This window comes from Suncus etruscus, chromosome 13 (assembly GCF_024139225.1).
Source record: "Suncus etruscus isolate mSunEtr1 chromosome 13, mSunEtr1.pri.cur, whole genome shotgun sequence".
Classification (NCBI taxonomy): Eukaryota; Metazoa; Chordata; class Mammalia; order Eulipotyphla; family Soricidae; genus Suncus; species Suncus etruscus.
Window position 1 is genome coordinate 94145840 of NC_064860.1, and position 17724 is coordinate 94163563.

At 48.2% G+C, this 17724-nt stretch overlaps 1 protein-coding gene across 1 annotated transcript in view; it reads right to left on the reverse strand.

The window, feature by feature from the left end:
• HLCS (holocarboxylase synthetase) overlaps window positions 1-17724 on the reverse strand; it is a 115064-nt gene that overhangs the window by 85048 nt on the left and 12292 nt on the right. The window contains exon 4 of the mRNA XM_049785388.1: window positions 4177-4448. Within this exon, the coding sequence (XP_049641345.1) occupies window positions 4177-4448 (272 nt within the window). The remainder of the gene's footprint in view (window positions 1-4176; window positions 4449-17724) is intronic.

Below are 17724 nucleotides of genomic sequence, written 5' to 3' on the forward strand. Positions count from 1 at the left end.
ATTGGGCCGGGAAGGTGGCGCTAGAGGTAAGGTGTCTGCCTTGCAAGCGCTAGCATAGGACGGACCGCGGTTCGATTCCCCCGGCGTCCCATATGGTCCCCCCAAGCCAGGGGCGATTTCTGAGCACATAGCCAGGAGTAACCCCTGAGCGTCAAATGGGTGTGGCCCAAAAACCAAAAACCAAAAAAAAAAAGAAAGATCATAGGTACACCAACCACACAGCTGAAAGCTGGCCATGTCAGGAGGAGAGGGTAGGCCAAGCCCCCACGTTGCCGAAGCCACACCTGCTGCCCCCATCGCCCACAAGCACTGTTTTCCCAATGGCCCTGCCTCATCACCCTTCCACACCCCTTTGGGGACACCAATCTGACCAAACTTCAGGTATGCCGTCTTTGAGCTTTTATCACCAGGACTTTTTGGAGCAAATGCGAACACCCTTCTCCCATATCTTCCATCTTCCTAGAAGCCTGGCAGCTGATAACACACTCCTAAAAACCTCAGTAATAGTGCTCTGAACTTCTGGACAACTTAATTTGTTTGATGTTGTCATTCATATACGAGCACACCAATGTAACAGAATGGACAGACAGCAAGAGCTTACTAAACCTTCTGCCATTGTATTAATGACTTCATTGGAGACACAATAATTTTCACAAATGTGCTTGCTTTTCTCTCCTTTTGGGGGGAGGCCTCTCCCAGCTACGCTCAGGGGTTACTCCTGGCTTTATGCTCAGCAATTGCTCCAGCAAGCTCAGGGGACTGTATGGAATGCCAGGGGTCAGCCTTGTTCAAGGCAAATACTCTACCCACTGTGCTATCGATCTGGCTCCTTCCCTCCTTTTTTAACAAGTGAAAGGGGCCAGAGAGATAGCACAATGGTGGGGCATTTGTCTTGCATGTGGCTGATCCGCAAGGGACCCGGTTTGATTCCCAGCCAGGGGCGATTTCTGAGTGCGGAGCCAGGAGTAACCCCTGAGTGTCACTGGATATGGCCCAGAAACCAATCAATCAATGAATCAATAAATAAAATTTGAAAAAAACTTTCTTCTCTTCCTTTTGCTTTTTTATTTTTCTTTCTATTCTTTCTTTAATAACTTTGCTCTCACTTATCTGGAAACAAATGCATCATGGTCAACTATGTCAAACATATGTTGCATTTTCTTTAAATAAAGTATAAAATAAATAAAAGCACCACACTGACCCATATAAAAATTTTAAAAGACTTATATTAATTATTCCCAAGCAATCGGCTCCTTTCTCCCACAATTACTCGAACATCCCATTAACAGGGAGATATGTGGGGTGGGGCGGGGGCTGCCGTTTCTCCCCTGTTACCTGTGGGTCCCGGACAGGGCGCACAGTCCAGGCACTAATGGGGAAAACATCAACAAAAGCCCATCTGGAAAGCTAATGAATGATCAGGGGAACTCAAATTAAGACGGCAGAATTTTCCCTCAGAATCTTTAGGACAACCCTGTCAGGTCCAATGTAGTCCTCGGGCCTCCAGAATCAATTTTTCAAACTTTATGACAGGTCTAATGACTTCCACCTGTGCCGCTCACCCGCTGCTGGCTGGCACGCTACCAGCCGGGGTGGGGACGGAGACAAAGGGCCTATTAGGACCCGGCTGTTTCCCCACCGTGAGGTCACTCAGCCATTAAATTAGTTCCAGCCCCACTCAGGCCCTCTCTGGCCTGGGCTCCGGGGAGGAGGGGCAGTGAGCAGAGTCAGTGGTGGTAGGTTTTTTGGGGGTGGAAAGTGGGAGAGCAGAAGGGAAGAAGATCTTGGGGACTGACTGCACAGGCACCTGAGACAGTGCAAAGCTTGGGCCAGAGTCCAATTCCCAAACTAAAGATGCTCTTTCTGGGGCCAGAGAGATAGCACAGTGGGGAGGGTGTTTGCCTTACAAGGGCCAACTCAGATTAGATTCCCCAGCATCCTATAGGGTCCATCAAGTCTACCAGGAGTGATTCCTGATCAGAATGAGGAGTAATACCTGTATGTTGATAGGTGTGCCCCCCCCAAAAAAATAAAAATAAAAAAGAATTCTCTTTCTTACACATATCATTCTTCCCAATTTTCCTTCCTACCATCTCTGATAACTGTCTTCATCTTATCCTCTGCCCTTTGATGACAGGAAGCCAGCTCTCTTGGGAACAGGGATGGGAGGGAGGGTTCTCTGTGCCCTGAGAATGTGAGGCCCACAAGTTCAATCCCACTTGACACCCACCAAGCTCATGTTTGATCCTCGGAGCCTCCTAGTGTGATTTCGGTGCACAGTCAGGCATGTACCCACTTAGCACCCCAGGGAGCACCCGATTTAAAACTACAACCCCAGGGGCCAGAGCAATAGCTCTGGGGAGGGCGCCTGCCTTGTACCTGCCAACCCAGATTCAATCCTCAACATCCCATATGGTCCTCTGAGCCCACCACGAGTGATTCCTGAGCATAGAACCAGTAGTATAACCCTGAGTGTCACCAGCTGTGGTCCAAAAAACAAAGAAACAAATAAACAAAAAAAAAAAAAAATACAACCTCAGGGTGGGGAGGGCATTTGCTTTGCACACAGCTGACCCGGGTTCGATTCCTGGCATCCCATATGGTCCTCCAAGCACTGCCAGGAGTGATCCCTGAGTGCACATAACATAGGTCATCATCGCCACCAACTGTTCTAAAACCCAGGACCAAGCCCCTGGGGGAACCCCAAGACTACCAATCACCCTCAGCACAGAGGGAGGGACAGAGCAGGCAGGCGAGAGGGGAGAGGGAAGCCAGTGGCCCACACAGAGCTTCCTCCATCAACATCAGGCTGTCCCTGGACAGAGAGAAAAGGGCTGGAAGACAGCGAGAAGAATCACCTCATCAATGACTGAACTAAGGGGTTGACAGTGTTGAGGTGAAATCCAGAGCTTCTAACAGACAGGGCTTTTGCGCCCAAACTTAGTTAAAGCCAAGCCCCAGAAATCCTCAGTGAGAAGGAAATAGGGGCTGAAGTGATAGTACAGTGGGACGGGCACTTCAGCCAATCCAGGTTCCATCCCTCCGCATCCCAGAAGGTCCCCTGAACAGGTGTGATCCTGAGCACAGAGCCAGGAGTAAGCCCTGAGCATCGCCAGATATGGCCCAAAAACCTAAAAGAAAATCCAAATCAGTCCTCAGCATTGAACTCTCTATGTCAGGCCAGACTCACAAAGTTGTGAAACGGTAAATCTGGGGCTTTTGAGAGGCTGAGGGAGACCCACACATTCCTTCGACTTTAGACCCTTACAGAGAAGGGCACGTTCCTCTTCCAGGGCCCTCCACCACCCCACTTTCTAAACCACCCTGACGTGAAACGATTAATGACAGGCTAATCCGGAAGTCGTCCTTAACATTCCTTTCATCTGTTTCCTATTTTATAACCTTCCCTCAAAGTCCACAGGAGGTGCAGACTACAGACCTACACACCCACACACCCACAGACCCACACACTAGCACAACAGACACTCACATACCCAAGCAGGGGTAATGAGGCATCTAAAAAACACTGCTGAAAGAACAAACACACCCCGATCTTCAGGGGACAAATCTGATTTACCTCACATCACCTCGTATGTGTGCCCCACAAACCTACCCTGCAGGGTCCCCCAGTAGCTGGCATCGGCTTAGAAATAGGCAATGTAGGTGAGGAGCCCTGGTGCTGGATCCACTGCATGAGGGAGGGCGTTTGTCTTGCATGCAGCAAGCTCAGGTTCAATCCCCCAAGCACTGCCAGCACTGAGCGCAGAGGCAGGTGTAAGGCCTGAGCACTACTGGCTGTGGCCCAAAAAGTAGTACCAATGGTGCTTTCCACTGGCAAGTCGCTGGCCAGGGTGGGAGTGATGGCACAGTCGGGGGGACAGCATTTACCTTGCTTGCAGCTGACTCGGGTTCAATACCTGATATCCCATGTGATTCTCTGAGCACAGTTCCAGGAGTAACCCATAAGCACGACCGGAAGTGATACAAAAACCAAACAAAAACAAAAGAGTCGAATGTCCAGGAAGACTGGCTCCAAGAACTCCCTCAGCCTCCCAAGTCTTGACCTAAGTTTTGATTCAGGCTCTGGAACCGAATTTGCTGGTCCTGGCTATGAAGAACTGGCAGGGGGCACTGTACCCCCCACCCAGTGCCTGACCCAGCTGGGCCCACACTCACCCGTCCAGCAGGCACATGGTGGTAGTTGTCACCTCCGCAAACAGGATGCTCCGGCCCAGCTGCTTAGTCTGCAAGTCCCGCTTGTAAGCATCCAGGTCGAAGGTGTCGGATGAGAAGGCATCAGGGTCCATGACCATGGGGAGCACGGATGGGGTGATTTCTAGGTCTGCAGTGTAGGAGGAGACGAGCTTCAGGGAGAGCTTCTGGGATCTGATGATCCCCTCTGAGTCCACACATTTCTCCAGCCACTGCCTGAAAGGGTCCCGGAGCTCCTGGGTCGGGGGAAACAGAGAAGTCATCACCCGGACTGAGGGCAGGTGATTCGCTCTGGAAGGGGCTTGGGCACTGTGCCAAGGAGGGTTGTGCACCCCCTGAGCATGGCAGGGTGGTCCTTTGCGGTCTCCCGCACAATTATCACTAGGCCCAAGCACTGACCATCCAGTCCCAGCATCTGAGCATTACCCAGAGGACACGAGGACACCTGAGCACTACCGCCTGGGAAGACCCAAGAGCCAAAACTTAAGAAATGAGGGCTGGAGCAATAGTACAGTGAGGAGGGTGTTGGCCTTGCACATTGCTGGCACTAGTTCAATCCCAGCATCCCATAAGGTCTCCTGAGTACCATCAGGAGTGGTCCCTGAGTGTAGAGCCAGGAGGAAGTCCCAAGCATTACCACGTGTGGCCCAAAACCAAAAATTAAAAGAAAAAGAAACACAATGCTTGGTCCAGACAAATGCTTCCACATTCCTGGTCAAGAAAAGCCTAACTTACACAGCCTATGAGTTCAAACACCATAAGATGATCAATATGACAAGTATATGCTTATGCTTAAAAAGAAGGTCTAGGGGCTTGAGCAGTAACACAGCAGGGAAGGTGTTTGCTTTGGATGCAGCTGACCCAGCTTCGATCCCCAGCATCCACAGGGTCCACAGGGTCCCCCAAGCCTGCCAGGAGTGATTTCTGAGCACAGAGCCAGGAGTAACCCTTGAGCATTTTTGTGTATGTCCCCCAAAAAAACAAAACAACAAAGTAAAATCTTGAGAAAAGAGCAATACAGCAGAGAGGGCATTTGTCTTGCATATAGCAGACCTAGGTTGGGTCCCCAGCATCCCAAGACAATCCCCTGATCCCTGCCAGAGGTGATCCCTGAGCATAAAGCCAGGAATAAGTCCTGAGCACTGTCAGGTGTGGGCCCAAAGCCAAAAATAAATAAATAAACCCCTCAGAAAGAGGATACAAGAAAAGAAACTGAGTTCAGAATTATAGTTTCTTTTATTTGCTTTTGTTGGGGCTTTATGTCGACTTTGCTGACTTCAAATGGGGACCCATCTTGCTGTCCCTCTAAGTCCCTGCCCTGTGCCCGAATGTCCTGTGGGAGAGGATGCCCAAGCGCACACACAGTTGGCCTCACATCTGTATCTCTGAGTCATCAACGCCCGCATCTATACACACTGCAGCCACAGTCCCAGGTGGATGCATCATGCAGATGCACCCAATCATCAGAAGAGCCATGGGGGAGGTTTGGGGCTGGAGAGATAGCACAGCAGTAAGGTATTTGCCTTGCATGCAGCCGATCCAGAAGAAGAGCCGTGGGGACAGGACTAAGGAGGAGATTTCCCCAGACAGTTCCAGCTGACAGCGTTCAGCTAAAAAAGTGCAGGTGTTGGAGCCAGTCTTGTGTGCACCCAGGCGGGCCTGATACCCAGCACCAACCAGGACAATGAGTAGTTTGCCCCCTAAATTTAAGATCTATTACCCATTGACCTGGTTGCAAATTCCTTGGCATTCCCTGTACCCCATTCCCCACTGCCAATTTCCAGCATTCCATAAGAACCCTGAGAACCTCTAGGAGTGATTCCTGAGCACAGAGCTAGTAAGAATCCCAAAGCACCATTGGGGGCAGCCTCCCCCCAAAATAAAATAATACAGGGTATGTATATATACCAGGGAATAGTGTTTGACTATGAAATAGACCAAACTGTGCCCCCAAATAAAAGGAAGACAGAGGAGTTGGAGTGATAGCACAGTGGGGAGGGAGTTTGCCTTGCACGTGCTGACCTGATTTCAACCCCCAGCATCTCATAGGGTCCCCCAAGTACCACCAGGCATAATTCCTGAGTAAAGAATCAGGAGTAACCCCAGGATTTCTGGCCCAAAAACCAAAAACACAAAAGCAGAAGTGGCAGTGTAAGGACGCTGAGAAGGGACTGAGGCCTCCACTCTGATCTCTTATGAAGCCATCACCCAGGAAATGGGCCATTACCTGACACTGGGAAGCGCAGGGGATGAGGGTCTACAGGAGGAAGACCGGGGGACACTGTCCTGCCATGGGGGGTAGAAACAATGCACAGATACTGCCCAGCATCAGGGAGAGGGCAATGCTGAGGGACATATAAAAGACACCCAAAAAATCTCCCTTCTGGACAGTTCAAGACACACATGCAGCCAACGTGGCCAGGGCTGGGCAGACCAGGAGGGCCAGGTCACCTTTCCAGCACATCCTTTCCGATGGCCTTGGTCTGTCTGGAAGGTTTTGGGTTTGATTTTGTTTTTGTTTCTGTTTTGTTTTTGTTTTTGGATCATACCCAGTGGCACTCAGGTTACTCCAGTCTCTGTGCTCAGAAATTGCTCCCAGCAGGCACTGGGACTACATGGGATACAGGGATTCGAACTACCATCTGTCCTGGATGGGCTGCATGCAAGGCAAATGCTCTACTGCTGTGCTATCTCTCCAGCCCCCACTGTTTGGGTTTTGATTTTATTTTAATGTTACCTAGAATATTTATTATGGGTTAATTTTCATGAAAAATAGAAAAGTTTACAGAAAATTGTCTTAGTCATAGAAATATGGAAGGTAGGCTAGATAAATCAGAATTTACAGAAACCTCTAGTTGCATAGTACATTATCTCTTACCTCACACGAAAATTATAGTGACTGCATATTGCCAATGTAATTCTAGACAATATGGATGCACACACATATCTATATATACATATATACTCCATATACTTAAAATATACATGCATATTTCATGACTTGAATTAACACTAGTGTGAAGCAAAGCTAATTTGAAGAACATTTAAAAATAATGGAGGGGTAGAGCAATAGCACAGCAGTAGGGCATTTGCCTTGCACACAGTGAACTGGGACAGACCCGGGTTCAATCCCCAGTATTCCATATGGTTCCAAGCCTGCCAGGAGTGATTTCTGAGCACAGAGCCAGGAGGAACTCCCGAGTGTTGCTGGGAGTGACCCAAAAACAAACAAAAATAAAAAGTAAACTAGCTATTTTAATTTTTGTGTATTTTATTATATTTAATAATTATATTATATTTAATATAATTTACATTCAATAATTATCATATTATATTTAAATATTATATTTCATAATTATCATCAAATCCCTGTGAGATACACAATGACCACAATGTTAATAATGATTGAGTTTCAGTCATACAATGTCCCACGCCCTTCACCAGAGGAATTCCCCGCAGTAACCCTCTCGCCTTCCACACTGCTCTCTCCACTGCTGCCTCTAGACATGTTTCTGCTCTTTTCTCCTCCCCTTCACTCCTCTCTCTCCCCTGCCCTCTCTCATCGCGCGCATTCATTCTTGTTACTGAAGGGGTATCATGTATATCACTTTCCCTCTTTTCAGCACCTAGCTCTGGTCCAGAGCAATCATGATCTTTTCTTTTTTGGTTTTTGGGTTTTGGGGGGGTCACACCCAGCAGTACTCAGGGGTTCTTCCTGGCTCTACGCTCAGAAATCGCTCCTGGCAGGCACGGGGGACAATATGGGATGCCATGATTCGAACCACCGTGTTCTTCCGCATGCAGGGCAAACGCCTAATCTCCATGGTATCTCTTCAGCCCCAATCATGATCTTTTCAAACCCTGCAGGCACTGTCTGCAAGATTCATCTTTGACCTGAATGGAGGCTGGGCTAAGGGGGACCCCAGCTGCCATCCAAGGTGGGTGGGCTGCTCATGTCTCGGCCTGTCACCCGAGGCCCCTCGCAGACAGGAGCCGAGGAAGCTTTTCACCATCCATTAGTGGGAACAGCCCCAGCGCTTTAAGAGCTCAAACTGCATGCATTTAGACACCCATGAGAGGCACCATGCTGGCAGTGGGAAGAGAAGATTAAGGGGGGCACTGTGCCACCCTCCCGGGACCTGGGGTCCCTGCTAGGCAAGCCAGGCAACATGACATGGGAACACAGTAGATGGGGATGCTACTTCCATGCACCAAAAAGAAAGTAATGCCTGGGGCCAGTCAGCGCCATGGCTCAGCACGAGAGCACGGAAGGAAGAAGGGATGTGGTGACCATGGAGTGCTCCTGGTGGGGGCAAGTCCAGTCCCATCAGCCTGTCTATGGAGCAGATGGTCTAAACTGTCAAGTTCCAGGGGCTGGAGTGATAGCACAGTGGTAAGGTCTTTGCCTTGCATTCGGCCAACTAGGGACGAACCTGGATTAGATCTCCGGCATCCCATATGGTTCCCCTTGGCCTGCCAGGGGCAATTTCTGAGTGCAGAGTCAGGAGTAACTCTTGAGTGCCACAAGGTGTGGCCCAAAAACCAAAATAAATTAATAAATAAACCAAAATAAATTAACTAATAAATAAACATTCAAGTTCCAAGACTTGGGACATAAAATGGAGCAAACTCTGGGGCTGGGGGTGGAAATAGCATAAGTGGCAGAACACGTGTTATGTGCCAGGCAGAGGTAAAGCCCCAAGTTTGGTCTAGATCACTACCACCACCACTCCAGGACTGCCAGGAATGGCCCTGATTTAAAAAGAGAGGAGAGAGAGAGAGAGAGATAGAGATAGAGATAGAGAGAGAGAGAGAGAGAGAGAGAGAGATAGAGATAGAGAGAGAGAGAGAGAGAGAGAGAGAGAGAGAGAGAGAGAGAGAGAGATCATGGCAGCTGGAGCAGTAGCACAGAAGGGAGGGCATTTGCCTTGTATATAGAGGACCCGGTTCAATCCCCAACATCCCCTCTAGTCCCCGGAGCACTGCCAGAAGTGATTTCTGAATGTAGAGCCAGGAGTCAGCCCTGAGTACCACCAGGTGTGGCCCCAAACAAGAAAAAAAAATATAATGATTAAATTAAAAATAAAAATAAATAAGTCATGGGGGAGCTGGAATGATAATATAGCAGGGTAGGGTGCATGTTTTGACCATGGCTGACCCAGAAAGATCCCATATGGTCTCCAGCCAGGAGTAAAACTCTGGGCACTTCCAGGTGTAGCCCAAAAATCAATCAATCAAACAAAAGATAGAGCACAGAGTCAGAAATATAGTTCAGTGGAAGGACACTTGCTTTACATGTATGAAGTCAAGGGTTCAAGCCCTGTCACTTAAATATATATATATATACACCGGGCCGGAGAGATAGCATGGAGGCAGGGCGTTTGCCTTGCATGTGGAAGGATGGTGGTTCGAATCCCAGCATCCCATATGGTCCCCTGAGCCTGCCAAGAGTGATTTCTGAGCACAGTCACACCCCTGAGCACTGCCAGGTATGACCCCAAAACAAAACAAACAAACAAACAAATATATATATATATATACCAGGACTCAAGAATAGATGATTAGATAAACAGATAGGTAAATAATAGCTAGACAGATGAATGGATAGATTAGATATAGATAGTAGATAGATGGAGATAGATAGGTAGACAGACAGAGATAGATAGATAGATAGATAGATAGATAGATAGATAGATAGATAGATAGATAGATAGATAGATAGATGATAGATGGATGGATGGATGGATGGATAAATAGATGGATAGAGATAGAGAACTGGAGTCAGAGAGATGATTTTACATATAAGAGTCCTGCCTGGGCTTGGAACTGGAGTGACAGCACAACAAGGAAGGCACTTGTCTTGCACACAGCTGACCTGAGTTCTATCCCCAGAATTCCATACAACCCCCTGAGCTCAAAGCCAGGAGTAATACCTGAGCATTGCCAGGTGTGGCCTAAAAACAAACCAAAAAAGAGTCCAGGGTTTGATCCCTAGAGCTGAGTGTGGCCCAAAATTTAAAAAAAAAAAAAATTTTTTTTTAAAAAGGAAGAAAGGAAGGAAGAAGGGAAGGAGAGAGGAATGAAGGGAGGGAGGGAGGAATAGGCCTGAGGTAGTGAAGGGTATAAGGCTCCTGACTTACATGTAGTTGACTCCAACACCACATACGGCCCCCAAACCCCACCAGGAGTATCTCTTAAGCATCACCCAGTGTGGCCCATAGGCCTTCCCCCAAAATGCCCTAAATGCAAACTGCTGTGCCTGTGTAAGATGGTGAGACAGATGAGCTGTGCTCTACTCCGTCAATGCCGGCACATGCAGGTCCTGCTGCTAATCCCGGAACCCAAGGAAAATAACCCACAGCAGCAGCAAGAAGCCCTTTCCAAGTTTCCTCCAGGTTGGAAAAGTACAAGCTGCTTGCATTAGCCACATCGGGTGAGGAGAGCAGACCTGAGCCTCTTCCAGGTGGGGACCCCCAGCTGGAGATCAGTCCTAGGGCCCATGGGGGGCTCCGCATCCTCCAGTGGCCCCTCCAAAGCCAGGCTCTCAATGGTACGAAATGCAAAACTCTGCCAGGGGCCTTGAACGCTGCCAGGGTTCTCAAGGTCCCTGGAAGGATGGCCGAGCTTTGAGCAGCTTGGCGAGGAGAGGGGAGAAGCCATTGGCAGGAGCCCCTCCCAGGGGTTGGCAACCAGGATTGGCAACTGAACCCAACTAACAGTCGAAAAAGCCAGAGGCCTCCAGGGAAGGAAGCTCAGATTGCCCGTTCCGACAGCACCCCCTGGTGGCCGGCTGGCGGAAGGGCCGGCCACAGTGCTCAGACTGCGTGCTCAGAAGGTCGAAGCGGACAGGCCAGACAGGCTGGGCCGGGGGACAGCTGCAGGGTGATGAAGGAAGGAGCCAGATGAGAGGAAAGAGCGGCTGGGACGGCCTTCCATCACCAAAGCCTTTGTTCGGGAAAGCGTTTGTTCCTAAGTGGGGTATTACTGTCTCTGAAATGCAGAAACGAGGAACCGTCACTCTGCAAGGGCCAGACAAGGGGACCAGACAGATTAACGGACTTGGCAAGGAGCCTCCTTCCCTCCAGGAACCGACAATCGGACCCTGGAAACGAGGTGTGTTCTGAATGCCTGTCAGCCAAGCCCCACAGAAACACTCAAGTGTCCACGGCCTGAAAGCAGGCAGGCATCACTGTGATGCCAACAACTGCTTCGGTGGGTGGAAAGGTCTAGAAAATGCTGTTATTCCTACAGCAGACAGATCCAGCACCTCTTTCACCCCAAGATGCAGACACACATACTCACACACACACAATACATACAGTCACACACACTAACACACTAACACATACACTCACATACACTCGCCTGACTCATGCCGTCTGGAGGAAGACGCTCCGACACTTCTGACACCCAGGGCGGAGTGTGGGCGCCACATGGAGCCACGAGCTTGGCCAGTGAGGAAAGCAACACGCTCTATCCTCTGCCCACATGGAACAATCTGGAAACAATCTGCAGGCAGCTGCTCTCATCAATAAACTGTTTATTGTAAGAAAGTGGCTGGGTCAAAGGGCAAACATCACCCACCCCCCAACTACCACCACCGCCACCATCACAAGGGCAGGACATAAAACTCAACATGGGGCTAAAGGGAGCAGGAAAGAAGGGACACCAGAGACACATGCCATACCTCAAACGACCAGCACCCCACCCACCCACAGGCCCAATCTCAGCCCACAGGGGCTGCTCTTCATGTTATGACCACCTCGGGCTTGTGGCTGTTTTCCCCAGAGCCAAAGAACAGGGAAACAAAGAGGCACAGACACAGAGGACCAAGAGATGACACAAGGGCTTGGCACCCAGGGGGCCTGACTTCATCTCCATTATGTAGGTGAAACTCCAGGGAAACAACCCTGAGCTCCCCACTGGGTATAATCCCAGAGTGGGCCCAAAAACAGCAACAAAAAAAGAGAAACTGAAGAGATAGACCAGCAGTTCAGGCGTTGCCTTGCAACTGCCTGACCTGGGTTTGATCCCTGGCATCCAATAGGGTCCACCAAGTCTGCCAGGAGTAATCCCTGAGCACTACCACATGTGGTCCAAAATTTAAAAAAAAAAAATCCATCCTCCATGGGGCTGGAGAGATAGCACAACAGGAAGGGCTTTGGCCTTCCACATTATCAACCCCAGTTTGATCTCTGGCACCCCCTAGGGTCCCCTGAACACCACCAAGAGTGATCCCTGAGCACAGAATAAGTGCTGAGGACCGCCAGGTGTGTCCCAAAAACCAAAAGAAATCATTCTCCTTGACCAATTCCTTTAGCTTTTTCAGGATGCTATATCTCAGGACTCAGACACTACAAACTCTTTCAAAGTTAACTCTTCTTTGGTACCAGAGAGATTGCACAGTGATAGAGTGTTGGCCTTGCATGCGGCTGACCCAGGAGAGACCCGGTTTGATTCCCGGCATCCCATAGGGGCCCCCAGCCTACCAGGGGCGATTTCTGAGTGCAGAGACAGGAGTGATCCCTGAGCGCCGATGGTGTGGCCCAAAAACCAGTCAATCAATCAATCAATAAATAAAGTTTAAAAAAATATTTAACTCTTCCACCTTTCATGTGTTTTAGGCACTAAGGAAACTCGAAAAAAGAAAACAAAGCATCATGTCTATGAAAGTGGCCCCTGAAAGGCAATAATCCAGAGTTCTCATCGAGCCATTCAAGGCAGAAATGATGTCATTCCATCCCAAAACGGGAACTACTTTCCATTTTTTAATTCGTGAAAGTGTAAAGGATATTTTCCTTTCAGAAACATATTTCCTGCCCTTTGAGAAGAAAGGTAGAAGAGGGATTAGAGGAGGCCGCATTCAATTCCTGTCCTCTAACTGCTAGGTAAGATTTCTTTTATTCCTTCTAGAAAAAACAACTTTCCTGTAGCATTAGAAAAGTGAAGCATTACAAGTAGTTTCCAGGGAGGAAAATTCGCTTTTGATGTTCATATGTGCCCTGTGGCTATGGGGCCTTGGGAGCTGGGGATGCAACCCTGGGGGAGGACTGTGTGGGAGGGAGGTCAGGGGTGTGTTCCCACAGACCCCAGCTCTGCTCAGCATCTAAATTTTTGCCTCAGAGGTGAGAGGTGGGCAGTCCTCTCCCTTCCTTCCGGCTCCCACCCCCAAATAATGATACCAAAACACCAGTATTAGGGCCTAAATCTACAAGTGTCAAAAGAAAAGGGTACTTTCTATTGAACAGAAATCTCTAGAAATCACCACCCAAAATGTTAGCTCATTCTTAGCAGTGAGAGAAAAAATCTCTTCCCAAAGAAAAGTGTGATTTCAACAGTGTCTTTTTTTTGTTTGTTTGTTTGTTTGTTTCTTTTAGAGCCATACCAGGTAGTGCTCAGGGGTTACTCCTGGCTCTGCATGCAGGAATCATTCCTTGGGGGACCATATGGGATGCTGAAGATCAAACCTTGGTTAGCCACTTGCAAGGCAAACAGCCTCCCCAGTGTACTATCTCTCCAGCCCCAATTTCAACCACACCAATGGTATTTTCCTAAATTCTGACCTAAAGAAAAAAAAAAGTCGAAAATATGTTGAGGTTGTATTATAAATAGGACTGGAGCAAATAATACAGCGAGTAAGGCATTCCTTATACTCAGACAACCCTAATGGGATATCAGGTCCCCCAAGCCCACCAGGAGTGATCCCTGAGTGAAGAACTAGGAGTGAACCCTAAGCACCACAGGACACGACCAAAAATATAAATAAAAACAGGGTCCAGAGCAATAACACAGCAGTAGAGCATTTGCCTTGCATGCGGTTGAGCCAGGGTGGACCTGGGTTCGGTCCCTGGTATTCCTTTGGGTCCCCCAAGTCTGCCAAGGAGTGATTTCTGAGTGTAGAGCCAGGAGTGACCCTGAGTGCCGATGGATGTAGCCCAGGGGTCTCAAACTCAATTTACCTGGGGGCCTCCGGAGGCAAAGTCAGGGTGAGGCAGGGCCGCATAAGGGATTTCACAAAAATAAAGTCCTCAAACGTCATTATTAACAGTTTTAATTATTTCTTCTGAACATGAATAGAACATTGAGTGAAGATCATGAACAGTTCTTCTGAACATGGCATCTTTTGCCTATTCCTTGCTGCCAGAGACTAGACAGCGCTTCTTCTCACAAATCTGAACCACATTTGGCTTTAGAGAGGAAGCAGTATGGCTTGAAGATGATCATCATTAAGTCTAGACCTGTACTTTGACTTATTGAAGTTCAATGTGGAGAATAACTTTTCACACAAATATGTTCTCCCAAAAAGACACATGATGCACTTGAACATTCAGGAAAGCTCAGGGAAGCTGGGGGGGCAATTCTCTCAAAAATTGCCCATGCATGTCTGTTTTTCCACTAATCTCCCTGAACTTGGCTTTGAGATCAGAGTTGCATTGCAGGTCAATGAGCTCCATTTGAAGCACAGGAGAGGCATCTTGCACATTAAAGGAAAAGGGGTCCACAAACATTTGGAACATGGCTCTGTGCTCTTTGAAGTCTGCAAATCTGTGATCAAATTCCTTCTCTAGCTTAAAAATAGCATCAACATATTTCTCACCACTGAATAGTATGCTTGCATCCACAAGTTCCTTGCATGCTGGGAAATGGCAAAGGTTTGTTTGAGAGAGCTGAGATTTCTATAACACAAGTTTTGTGGAGAATGTTCTCACATTGTCATAGGCAGCACTGATAAGCTGCCCCGGGCCTTGTAACATCTTGTTTAGTACATTCAGCTTATGTGTGATGTCAACAAGAAAAACTCAGTCCATGAGCCATTTGTGATAACCTGCACTCAACTCAGAAACAGCATTCCCATCCTTCTCCATGAAGGCTTTCACTTCTCTCAATTCAAAAAATCTTTTCAGGACATTTCCCCTGCTGAGCCAACGTACCTCAGTGAAATAGAGCACATCTCCATATTCTGACTCCATTTCCTCTAAAAAAAGCACAAAACCTCCTGTGCTTTAAGCCCCTGGATCTGATTTGGTTGATGCATTTCACAACAACAGACATCACATTGTCACACGGCAGGCATTTACTGCAAAGGGCCTGCTGATGGATAATGCAGTGAAGAGCAACGGCCTTCTCTACACCCTCCTCTTCAAGTTTTTTTTGAACAAGTGCCACCAGTCCATTTTTCCTCCCTGTCATCGATGGTGCTCCATCGGTTATTATTCCAACAAACCTCTTCCATGGCAAACCTGCATTCTCAATGGCATCACACAGATGCCGAAATATCTCATTAGCAGTGGTCTGGCCATGCATTGGAATTAATGTGAGCAGCTCCTCTGTCAATTCAAAATTGCAATCAACACCACGGACATAAATTGTGAGCTGCGCAGTGTCTGTTACATCTGTGCCCTCGTCAAGAACAGAGTATGCGGGCCGGGCGGTGGCGCTAAAGGTAAGGTGCCTGCCTTGCCTGCGCTAACCTTGGACGGACCGCGGTTCGATCCCCCGGTGTCCCATATGGTCCCCCAAGCCAGGAGCAACTTCTGAGCACATAGCCAGGAGTAACCCCTGAGCATTCCCGGGTGTGGCCCAAAAACCAAAAAAAAAAAAAAAAAAAGAACAGAGTATGCATCAAAACATTTGCCTTTCTCACACAACTGATGATAAATGTCACTTGACATGTCAGAAATGCGCTCTGCCACAGTGTTGGCTGAAAAACTGATTTTTTTTTTTTTTTTTTTTGTGGTTTTTGGGTCACACCCGGCAGTGCTCAGGGGTTATTTCTGGCTCCAGGCTCAGAAATTGCTCCTGGCAGGCACAGAGGACCATATGGGGCGCCGGGATTCGAACCGATGACCTCCTGCATGAAAGGCAAACGCCTTACCTCCATGCTATCTCTCTGGCCCCAAAAGGCTGATTTTTCTAAACTGACCTTTCATTTCCGGACAGATGATACTTGCAGCCTGTAACATGCTTTTTTTTTTTTTTTTTGGTTTTTGGGTCACACCCGGCGGTGCTCAGGGCTTATTCCTGGCTGTCTGCTCAGAAATAGCTGCTGGCAGGCCGGGGGGGGGGGGGGGGGGCAAATGGGACACCGGGATTCGAACCAACCACCTTTGGTTCTGGATCGGCTGCTTGCAAGGCAAACACCGCTGTGCTATCTCTCCGGGCCCAACATGCATTTTTTAACAAACTCTCCTCTGTTAATGGTTTTTCTGCCTTAGCAATCATCTCACTAACCATGTAACTAGCTTCGACTGATGCAACATTCTCTTTGGTTGCTTTCTTGAAGAAATCTTGTTGCCTCATTAGACATTCTTTAAGACTGGCAACCCACTTGGCTCTCTCATTTCCTTGATATTTTGCACATTCCTCAGCATGTTTAGTTGAATAATGGCATTTCAAGTTGTATTCCTTGTGCACTGCAACTGTCTCTGAGCAAATAAGACATGTGGGGATGCCCCTATGCTCAACAAAGAAATACTGTGTCTCCCACTTTTCCTAAAATTGTCTGTGCTAGTCATCAATCTTTCTCTTCACTGCAGGCTTTGATGAAGTCATGATGAAGGTATGACAAAATCTAATTCTGTAATAAACTTCTTTCCCTTCTCTCCCTTAGGCCTCCGATAATGCAAGGGACAGCGGGCAGGAGCAGCGGAAATAATGTCTGTGCTAGGCGCAAAGTATTCGAGATTATTTGCCTACCGACTATTTGCAATAAAAAATCACATTAGTAAGAAAAAAATCGCATTAAATATCTGCATGCCCCAAATGAAACTGCTTGGGGTTCGCGAATGTTTAATGCAATTTTTTTTTTTTTTTTGGTTTTTGGTTTTTGGGCCACACCCGGCGGTGCTCAGGGCTTACTCCTGGCTGTCTGCTCAGAAATAGCTCCTGGCAGGCACGGGGGACCATATGGGACACCGGGATTCGAACCAACCACCTTTGGTCCTGGATCGGCTGCTTGAAAGGCAAACGCCGCTGTGCTATCTCTCTGGGCCCTACTAATGCCATTTTTATTGCAATTATTCGTTTACCGAATAATTGCGAATACTTCAATATTTGAAGGCCGGCCGTGGGCCACAAAATGTTGTATGGAGAGCCGCAAACGGCCCGCGGGCTATGAGTTTGAGACCCCTGATGTAGCCCCAAAACATACATACATACATACATACATACATACATACATACATACATACATACATAAATCACTCAGCCCCACCCACTCGGATACCTACTTCCTTGAAGCAAATAAACAGAGCTCAACCCACAATGGCACCAAGGTTGCAAACACCCTCTCATTATTGTTCCTGAGGGGAGTGGGGGGCACTGAGGGCGATGACCAGAGGCATGACCCACTCTGGGGACATGCTATTGTCTTTCCATTGGAAAACAAGCTCAACTGCTCGCCTGGGGTTGGATCTCTCAGTACTATTACCACCAATGATGCCCAAGAAGCAAAACTCTAGAGCCTGTTTCTGATCTTCCTTCCAGAGACACCGTGAGAGCGAACCCTGCCAA